Source organism: Mesitornis unicolor, unplaced genomic scaffold (assembly GCF_000695765.1).
Source record: "Mesitornis unicolor isolate BGI_N332 unplaced genomic scaffold, ASM69576v1 scaffold12249, whole genome shotgun sequence".
Taxonomy (NCBI): Eukaryota; Metazoa; Chordata; class Aves; order Mesitornithiformes; family Mesitornithidae; genus Mesitornis; species Mesitornis unicolor.
In genome coordinates, this window is record NW_010209305.1 from 12,398 (window position 1) to 23,660 (window position 11,263).

Consider the following 11,263-nt stretch of genomic DNA (forward strand, 5'->3'; position numbering starts at 1 on the left):
TTGAAATCATGAGCAATTAACAGCAGTTTCAATTAGCCAGAACTTTATAAATATTTGCAAATTACACCCTACCTATTTTCACATGAAGAGTGGCAACCCGTGAGAGAGCTCTCCCTAGATCAGAGGGACCTCTTCTGAGGGAATCCTTAGGGTCAAGAGTTCAAGAGATGTTTCAAAATTATCTTCCTAATTAGAAGCAGCACAGCCTGTGCGCAGACGGGCACAAGAACTACAGATAGAAATTAGAGAGGGAAATGGGAGGGAAAATCTGCCAGTGGGTGCTTGTCACAAGGCATGGCACAGCAGGGATTCCAGCGGGAAGAGAACCCACCCCTGCATGCCTCCAGCACCCAGTGGAGATGCCACACTCATCAGACTGCAGATGAAAAAACAGAAAAATAAGAGGAGGAGAGGAAAAAAAGAGACCCGTTCATCTGTACTTGTCCTGGGAATGAGTGCTCTTGCACACAAGAGAGATTTCCTTGAGTGGGGGAAAGGGGGTCTGATTTTTCTTTTTGGGGCACTAGAGACCAAAAAAACCTTACAGGTCGTAATCATTGCCATGTTAAAATACATAATGTCATGATAGCTGTAGAGACAGAAACCCACCCAAGACAGTCTGCTAAAAATAGCTAAGATACATGAGGAATGGAATCCACCACCACCACCCCGGTGAAGCCGCAGGAATCTCTTTCCATTGTAAATACACTCCATACGATGATGCCAGCTCTTGCAGGAGCGATAGTAGAACATAAATCACGCTAACTGGAAACAGGACCCACCAAACAATGCAGAATGCCTAGAAACTGAGGCTTGGCTCTACACACAGAGAACTGTGCCTTGTAGCATTTGCTAGGACAGCCGGAGGTGAGACTCAGGGCTCTGCTCAGATCACGGAGAGGTGGACCTACACCTGGGGCACAGTCTACACAGATAAGCCCCCACACCTGTGTATTTTGTTGCTAGCTCATTTCTGGGGAGACTATAGGTGTTCAATGTTTCTAACGGCCGAGGCCCAGGTAAAGAGAGTATTCCTTTGAATTTGGGCATGAGCTACGGACTCATGGCACCTGTAGGAAAGAGGTTATTGTACCAGTTTCAGATTAATTTGGTCAAATCTGGTACCCTGACTACATTTTGCTGTCGTGAATTATTTAGAAACTGTCTAAATCTTGATTTAGATCCTGAGGATGGGTATGCAAATTTGAAAGCATATGAAACATCTCCCAGGGCTTCATTTTTGTCACAATTTTCCACAAACGTTAATGAGAGCAGAAAGAGGAAAGCGACTTCTCTCACTTGTGCCTGCTCTACCTGCCCACTGATTCCACGGGACATGCATACATAGCCTGAGAATCAGCCCAGGATTTTCTGTTGGTGGTAGTAAACTGTGAATTAAATGAAGGTTCATCAAGCAGTACTGTTGTGGTTTCAAAATTGCATTATTCTTTATCTGGATCCACAAATACATGTCTGATTAGGGCTGTAAGCACATGACAAAATGCCTTGCCGTGCAAATGCTATGCAGTCATAGAGATAACATTTCAGTAATTTTTCTTCTATCTACAAACTTCATTACTTTGGGTGACATTTTACGGTACGGAGCATAATACTGTAATAAATCTTTTTGATAGTACATTCAAACATGTACTAGGGTAACTTTTCCTCTACCAGTTGTGAGCTTACGGTTTTCTTTACACTTCTACTCAACACATTGGTCCTTAAACCAGAGGATTAAACCAGTGTTTCCTAAACCGTGACCATTTACAGGCTCTAAGTCTTGATCGGAGCTTGCAAAGAGCCCTGCTAGTGGCAGCTGTCCCTCAGTGAGCCAGCTGTTCCCTCAAGCCCAGGCAGCTACAAGGAATTAGGGAATGGTCCTGATTTCTCCCTGGGGTGACTTGGACCACAGCGGGGCAGGCCAGGCTACCCTGCTTGACTACAAGGTGTGCGTTGCCCTGCACATGGCTTTTGTCACACAGCCCCTCAGCTCGATGCTCCCCATGCTACCCACGAGCCAAGCTGGATGACGTAGCTACCAAACTTGGCCAAAACATTCAGTAAGCACCCAACACCACAGCCTGAGTGAGCACCTAAAATCGCGGCTTGTTTAGCCTCAACAGATATACGGCACAGAGAAAAAGACTCTTGTGAGCCCCAGCATCCCAGGCAGAAATCTAGTAATGGGAGCCATGGCAGAGGAGAGGTCCCCTCATCAGTACTGTAATTAGTAGCAGTCGATGTCACAAATAAAATCAAGGCCCAACTGTGCTAATTACCAGAAAATACACATATATAAATACTTTGCATGATGCAAGCTGCTGCCGTAAGTGCCCAGCCGTGCTTTTCTGAGCTGGCTGAGCAGACAGGGAGGATGCTGAAGCACCTGGTGGGTCATCAGCTCAGCTGCCCTGAAAAAGGGAGAGCAGCCCGTAATGCTCTTCCCTGGAGGAGCTGATGGTAGAACTGGGACCAAAACTGTCAAGATCCCCAGCCACTTGGAAACCAAAGCCATATGCACTGTAAGTATTTCAGAAAACTGTGATGTTGTGCAATACCTAAAATGCCTGCAAAATGGCATTTCTTCCCCTCCTCACCCCCTCAAAAAAGGTTTATGTTATAAAAAGACTAATTATTCAGTTAGTCAAGGCACAATGGATGCTAAATTTATTCATGCAGCCTCATCTGCCAATGCACTTCCATTTCTCATCTGATTTTTTACTTCCTTCCTTCAGCTGGCTACTTTCCTTACACCGTCTCTTCAATTTTCCTTCTTCCTTCTCTCAGGTTTCTGTAAAATCCTTCCCTATTTCCATCATCTTTCTTCCATCCATTCGCTAAACTTCCCTGAAATCTCCTATTCTTGTGTGTGTGGCTGTCACCCTGAGGTCTGAACGCAACTTTAACAATATTTGCTGGGGCAAACTGTTTCAGTGCTCTGTTTCTATCTACCACCAGGTAAAGATGACTTTCCTGAAAAATCTTCCTAGTTTGGATAGGATAAAAGGCACGTGAGGAACACGTATAACCCAGGTAATTAAAGACCTTGCAAGGGCCACACAGTCTGAAGCTCTAGAAAGTCAAACAGATCTGAAGAAAATCCTCCCTCTCTGTGATTGCTGAATGTAAATTGCTTTTTTATTAATTATTTATCTGCTTACCGACTACTCCCAGGCAGAATAATCACAGTTAACAAGATTATCTTCCTGGGTGAGGTATAATTAGCAGAGATAAGAAAATCAGAGAAAAGTATAATTTACCTGGCATAAGGTGCACAAGCTTCCATCAACCGCAGGTCCTTGGATGTGATCTCATTCATTGGCTGCACTTTGGCATTTTGCAGCTCTTTTCTAAGAGCGTCAGATTGTGAAATTTGCATGAAGACCTACTGCAAGCCAGGAAAGCAACAGCATCTTGAAGAGAGAAGTTTATTTTGGGTATCTTTTCAATTTTCTTTTCTGCATCTTCCAGCTCTATGTTCTGCAGGAGATTTTGTAAAAAATATTGCAACCAACTCTATTTGCATTTTTAAATTTAACATCGAATTAACTTTTTGCATTTTCAGTGCACAAAAATAAAAATCAGAAGCTTAGATCCCTTGAAATCAACTTTAAAATTATCTCTGTATGTCTGCTTAAGATTTCCCTGTGGTTTTTTGGATCAGTGTAAATTTCCCATCTACTCAGAAGTTTTCACCACCTTCAAAATTTTGAATTTCTGGGAAAAAACAGTTGCAATAAACACTCAAGTTGGAAGCTGAGTGGCTAAAGTGTGATTTTATTTGCTTGGTCTTTTAAGGGAGGGAATTCTTGCCTAACTCTTTCCTGTTAGGAAAAAAAAAAAGGAGCACAAGCAAGAGAGAGGAGGTTGTCTCTCTCTCATGATTCATCTAATCTAATCTAATCTAATCTAATCTATAGCAAAGCAGAACAACCCGGCTATACCAGCAAGAGTTTGTGCACGTAGGAATGGGCAGAGACTCACCTGAGGCAGGTCAGTGATGGAGCAGAGGCAACAATCAAAATCTCAGGGGTCTCAGCTCCATGCTCTGGTCACAGGGGTCCTCAGGGGACAGAGGTGGCCTAACAGATGTTTCGGGTAGGTGAAAGCTTGACTACATTTTCAAAAGCCAATTTTTAAGTAATCTCTAGGCAAAGCATATTTAAAAAGAGAACGTATGCTTAGGCAGTCAAACACACAGGGCAGCGTTCCTGAAAATCAACTTTTAGCAGAATAGGAGAGATTTGGTTTCTAATTTAGAAACACAGGGCAGCTCTTGCTGCCGCTCTACAGCAATCCCATCATTTCTCCGTTATTTCCCCTTCCGAACATTTTGGATGATTGAGACTTGGGATTTTTCCCCTTCTCAAAACCAAACTTCTAGCCCAAGGGCAGTCTTAAATCCCTTCAGAAGCTGACCCCGCATCTCTTTCTCCGCAGCCATCTCCATCGCGCTCTGTGAGGGGGCGGGCGGGCCGGGCTGCCCCCAAGGGCTGCCCCCCAGCCCCGCCCGGCGAACCCCCGCCTTCCCTGCAGCGCTCTGCGCCGGCCAAGCGCTCACAGCACCATCTACAGCCCAGCAGCGAGAGAGCAGCGGGAAGAGACCGGCAAGGAGGGAGCGGGAACGGGGATTGATCCTTCCTCGGGCTGCAGTTTGCTCCCGAGTGCGCAGGGAGAGGGGGAAGAATCGATGAGGGAAGACCTCGAAGGACAGTTTGGGTGTCCCACGCCCGTGACACCGTGTGCTGCGCTCACGACAGCCGCCACTGAGGGCACATCACCGTGCAAACCCCTGCACCCAAGGAACAACCGTGCCTCCGCCAGGCCCCTGGCTTCTATAGCTTGCAACGTAGTGAAATGATGTATTTTGCCTTCCAGCTAGTACTCAGGACAGGAGGGCGTTATTCCTCATTTAAAATTTCAGCAAATAGGAAAAAAACTGCTTCAAGCATACATTTTAGTTTAATTTACCACAAAATTTTAAAGTATAATTTTAAAATAATAAAGCTCATGGAGCTTAATAAATAGGCAACAACAATAGTTTTACTTCAAACATACCTCAAAACCTTGAAGGGGTTTTGGTTTTTTTTTACCTCTGCATTGCTTTCAGTGGCTCAAACTACCTGTAGATGCAGGGATACAATTCCCCAGGGATACAGTCCCCAGACACTTGCAGCAAGCTTGGCCATAATGAATGCCAGGCTTCAAACCCCATCACCCAGGGGAGCAGCACAGGCACCCGGCTTCAATTCCAAGCTGCCTTTTCCTGACAAGGTGGGAAGCAGTAAACACAGGTATCGCAGCTCACCGTTGTTCCCTGCTCCTGCTGAGGACAGGGGGAGTTTCTAAGTTACAGGAAGGGTTCATGTTAATGCCACTTCTCTCCAACAGAAATCAGTCAACTGTGTCACTAAGCCCAGCATAAAATTCGTTTCTGATAGATACTTCTCATTCCAAATTAGCTCAGGATCCCCACTGCAGCGCCTTTACAGGTTTCATCTGAATTTAATTCCTTTAATTCCCCTCCTTTCAGAAGCCTCTGTAAGCAGGTAGCACCAGTACAACACAGACCACACAAGTTCCTTTGGAAACACTCAGTTTCTGAAGGCCTAAAGACACTCGAAAGTTATTTTTCTTTTCCCCATCACAAATATCAGCTACAGTTGTCCCTGCACACTTCCAGAGTACTTTTCCTGGGGTTTGGTTTCCAAAAACTATCAGTCCCCTACCAGCTCAGGGAAGGACCAGCTAAATCCCTTGGGATCAGAGCTTTCTTGAGTAAGCTCCATTTCTGGAGGAAAGGTCTAACAAGAAACAATGTGCTGGCCCTTATCCATGCTGGGTTTGTAACACATGTCCAACTCCCCCTTGAAAAATCAGTGGGGGGTAGTGGGGGCTGGGGGGAAGAAAACCTCTGCATGTTACAATAGTTATGGTCAGTTTTTCTGAGCAGCCAGAGACTCAGCCTTTTAAAATTTCTGTGGTCACAGCATGTACTAGTGGGAGGGAAGAACACGGAGCAAAGGGCTTTTATGAAGCTATTGCTACTCAGAAGGCAACTTCTCCCCTGTCTCACCCTAAACCCCTTACAGACTCTTACTTCCTCCACTGCAGTCCTGACACCAGAATTTGTTCAACCCAGCACATAAGTGAAGTAGCATCTGCATCACAGACTTTCCTTTGCTAATCTAAGGACTTGTCTACAGCAAGAGGAATCCTCCCTTTAGCATTTAAGGATGAAGGAATTAACTTACCATAGACATTAACTCCTTGGGAAATGTCCTTTCACCTATTGAACTTCCAGACTGGTTAGAGGAAAGGCAATACTTCAGCACACATTCTTACCTTGATGAAGTTTCTCTGTGGGAGTTTCGTAGCCTGTTCATTCTGAAAAGCTAGGTGGAATATTTCATTGGGATGGTATGACTTCTTTGTCATGTAAGTCAGCAGAAATAACCCACTCTGATCTTGTCTTGACAGAAAAAAAACCACTTCCTAAAACAGTGCAGACCTAGAGCTTTTATCTGTTTGGTTTTGTAGATCATACAGAAGAATTGTTCATCTTACTGATTATGTATGTCCCTAGGAAACCTCCCCATTCTACTTGGACTGATCTGTGGAAAGCACAGAGCATCTGCTGCTCCATTCTCACTGCTGAATTTATTTTTTTTTCTTCAAAATTAGCCACAGGTTCACTGCCTCAAGACAGTAAGCATGACTGTTATTTTTTTAGTAATACCTTTTTTTTTGGCTATTGTATCCAAATCAATATGCAGGGATATGTACGTTAACTATTATCACCTAAAATTTAGGAACAAGCAGAACCAAGGCAGCTTATTCTGCAGCAAGTGCCCTCCTGCACATGTTATCAACCCATAAATCTGGTCTGAAGTTTAAACCAACACACAGAAGTGCCTCATGACTGGAAGTCACCCATGGGACACTAAGAACAAGATGAACTCCTCCCACATGAGAATTAATTCATGCACTCACCCAAGTAGGCAACTGACCACATAATATGTAAAATGCAGTAATTCAGATTGCTTCTTTGGAGACCTTAATGGTCTGAGAAAACATTTAGATACAACTTTTTCTAAACATGAGACAGTACCGAATAGACAGCAAACCTGAGGTGTTTTTAGGAATCAACATCCTCAAAGAGCGGCAAATTATCTGCAGTGCAGGAAAGACTACTGGGATATCAAGCACATTGCAATTATAGGAAAAAAAAACCCCTTCAATTTGGAAGAAACACTTAATAAATACATTGGTGAAAAAACATTTAATGGTAAGAATACACACATGCATGAAATTTCAGCAAAAAGGCCCAAATAATTTGGATAGTGTTTTGATTCAGTATCACAAAACTTGAAGTGAAAGGTAATATAGCTCACTTTCTGGGGCTGCCAGATTAAGTCTAAAAACTACGTTTCCCTTCATTTTTCCTGAAACAGTTTTGTTTAAAAATATGCACTGGAGCAACAGCATACACAAAAGACAAACATATGTGTATATATACACAATTTCCTTTTATTAACAAGGTATGTCATTACTGAACAAGGCAACTGGGAAATACAAGGACTGGACATATACATAAAATTTTACAACTTGACAAAAAGTTGGCATATGTATGACTTATATACAGATGCGATTAGTAAAGGTTACAACTCTACCGTATTTGATTAAACACAGTCCTAAGCACTTACGTTATGAAAATATGAGGTTGATCATACAGAGGTCAAGTTCTGGAATCTAAAAATTTAAAAACTTCAAACCTTCTATGTCCATCCATTTTACAGAACATCACTACAGCTTTTCCTACTACCATATACATGAAAGATTATAAAAAATATATTGATGGGTCTATCGCTAATCATGAATGTTTATATTTACATTAAGTTAGCAAATTCCTCACCAAATACTTTATATACAAAACTCAGTTTGCCCTTTGTGAAAGAGTCATTAAAAAGTTAAAAACCATAGAAATGCCAGTTAGAAATAATGCATTCCAAAAATTGGACTTCTTTTTTTCTTTTTTACAACAACTGAGAACAATTGAAAACCATTTATGAAAAAGTACAGCATTTTAGTATATGTACTCTCACAACACTTCAGTTCCAATACAGTGGCAAGAATTTTGTCCTGTGTGTTCTTTGAGTGGTATCTTCTCTTCCAATAAAGCTGCAAGAATAAAAGAAAACAAATTATTGTTAAACAGTTTGTAATGAGTCTTTGAAGAAGGCAGAAGTAATTAAAAGGACCAATATTCCTTCCCCCCTTCTCAGTGCAGGAAGCCCTGTCCCCATTTGTGTTGGCCCAAATACTCAAGAATTCTTATTTCTTAATCCTTAGAGGCTAAAAGGGGAAGAAAAGGGGGAGGAAAAAAAAAAGAAGAAAACAGAAACCTAACATCCTCTGTACTTTAGTGCCACTCAGAAGGCATACATCCTTTTGCCAGCAGTGTTTTTGAGCAAGATCTTGGCTAATTTTGGTATTTGACTATAGTGCTTTTGCAGCATGCTTTGAACACCCCTAACAAAATGAGTCTTCTCTGCCAAACTAGAAACCCCTCCAACCTGTCTCTCAATTGAAAAAGAGCTTAAGCAGGAACCAGACGTTCGTTCTGCAGGCACTTCTTCTACACAGACACGAGCACCTAAGGAATTCTGCAATACAAAACATGGATGCTGAATGAATCTACACGTACTAAGGATTAGACAGCTACTGAAACACGGACTCTCTTGGAATTATGTTCCACTCAGGCCCATCCAAGTACCAGAAATCAGTTTGAGAACACAGAAGCGCAGTTTACAGAGCTTCCAGTACGTGAGAAAAGAGCAGATGGATCAATCACTAAGGTCTCAGCTCCCTTCTTTAAGTGACAGGCTTGATAGCAACGATGCTGTGGTTCTTCACCGGATCAAATCAGTACAACACAATTGTTCATAACGCACCACAATAACTTGTCAAAGTGCTGACACCACGTAACAAGCAAAATTAGATCCTGCTGTCAAATCCAAATGAAGTGGATTGAATTCCCCTTTTTATCTCTAGAGATGCTGAATGTATCTTCTATACCTGCTGTACAGAATCCCCATCTTTCAATTCCACCAAAGTCTCTCCACTTTCTATTATCTCACCTACGTGCTATTCTTCCTTCTTCTCCAAACTCCATAATGACTGACTCTTGACTTGCTTCTTGTAAAAGATAAGGATGGAATGACATCTCAGTCACCTTCAATCTATGTAGCCCCACTGCTCATCTTGAAATCTTGTCCCGTCTTGTTTCAGAGCCCTCCATTCTTTGTCTTTCCTCCTAAGTAATTTCTCTTTGACTTGTCTTTCAGGTCATCTTCCTTATTCCTCTCAAATAAAGGTCACTGGGGAAAGGGGTATAACATCTTTGGCCTTCTCTTTTCTCTATCCTGTTTCTAAGTAACTTTACCCAAAACACAAACTCCAGCTATCTTCTCCATGTTGATGATTTTACACACATCAAACTCTTTTTCCAGTTTACTGCTTCTCTTTACACACTTTCACACCTGTTTGCATACACCTATCTAGCAATGCCGCCACCTCCAAATTCGAGTACTTTTCACAACAGCTTTTCTAGACAAACTTTGGCAATCTGAGCATCCTGCTTCAGTTACAAACCAACGACAAGTGCTCAAGTCTCCAAGTTTTCCTCATTCCTATGTCTTCACATGCAATACTACATTAGCATTTTGCAGGTTTTCTGCAGCCTCTCTCTCCAAAACATGTTCTGCTTAGTCCACTTGTATGTCTAAAACTCTTAATCCAGGCTCTGAGCCTCTTCTTTTAAATTGTGTTAGACTTCTGATTCAGGTCACCATACATTCACACAAACAGTGCTGCTGGCACAACTGAAGGCGATACGCAGGAGCAGAGAGTAACTAAAGCTACGTAAGCAGCTCTGCTAATGTATGTGAAACCAGTTTGCACATCTCCTTTTCACCAACACCTCAACCTGTGTCTGAATCTTCGGTCTGGTTCTATTTTTATAACTATTTCCTATCTCATGCTTCATAAACTCTCTAGAGTGAGGTTTTTGTATTGGTTTCTTGTACAGAACCTGGAACTGAAATATTTACAGCAATAATTTAGGATCCTTTGCATTGCAGCAATATGAATGTTACCATAGACAAAATCTGCACAGGAATTTACTCATTAACAGGGTAACTTTAAGGTGTCTCAGATCTTACCAGTTTAATTTGTGCTCTGTCGCTGGACTTTTGGTCCAACGCTCTGAGTTTCTTCTTCTGGATTTGGACGTTTCCCTGCACTAATGCCAGTACCAAGAGCCGTTCTTCCTGATAATTTAAAACCAGTATTTACATTAAGACTCTATTGCACCTCTATATATTTAGGAATAGCGTTTCTGCTTTTTTGTTGTTCTTTAAAATTACCTGCTTGCAGTAAGTGTGACTGCTGATTGTCTCCGTGAGCATAGTGTAAGATACTACTTGCTTGACAGTAACCTGTTCAGATACAGTAGATATTTATTATAATAAATAAAATTTAGAACGGCAAGCAAGCGTACAATTACAGTCTTTACAGCAGCAAAAAGCAGCCAATTTATTTATTTTCCATCATCAAGAAAAATCTTGCCAGAAACCATCGTGAATGCAGAAGAGTTCTTATGCAAAAGAGCGCCTTATGGCAGTCTACAGCAGTTAAATATATATGCACTTATATATGCACAGTTAACAATTTAAGTGCGTACATATTTATGCATTACATTTGCAATAAGCAGAATGTTTATATATCCAAACACTTGGAATTCTAAGTTGTTATAAATTTGTTCTGCCAAGCCTCCTCATTCTTTTTATTATTCTGTCAAAGCAATACTAGTGAACCCTTAGCACAACTAAGGTGTGAAAACAAAATCACACGTAACTTAAAGAAAGACCAAACTATTTCCTAGTTCAAGTGAACTATCTAGTTCAAGTAAACCACTGGCAACCTTGATCTTAACTTGCAAAGTTTCTTATTCTGAAGAGTTGTGGTGCTCTAGCTATGCTCTGGATGCTTAAACATAACACAGATTACAGCCTTTCGTGATCAGTAAACACACAACCTGTAAGACTGCAAACAAAGAAACAGTTGTGCTAAATTTGATTGCAACTTTGACCTACCACAAACCACAGCTTAAGTTTCTGTATAGTTAAAGTAACAAAAATTGCCTCCACAATGTAAGAATATCCACACAAAAGTGTGGAAATTGATTATATATGGAAAGAGT

The 11,263-nt window shown here is 41.6% G+C and overlaps 1 protein-coding gene across 1 annotated transcript in view; it reads right to left on the reverse strand.

The window, feature by feature from the left end:
• Positions 1-7,511: 7,511 nt before the first annotated feature.
• CRY1 (cryptochrome circadian clock 1) overlaps positions 7,512-11,263 on the reverse strand; it is a gene marked incomplete at its 5' end in the record, with an annotated part of 17,196 nt that continues 13,444 nt past the window's right edge. Inside the window, 3 exons of the mRNA XM_010192841.1 lie at positions 7,512-8,181; positions 10,224-10,331; positions 10,428-10,499. Of these exons, the coding sequence (XP_010191143.1) occupies positions 10,228-10,331; positions 10,428-10,499 (176 nt within the window). The remainder of the gene's footprint in view (positions 8,182-10,223; positions 10,332-10,427; positions 10,500-11,263) is intronic.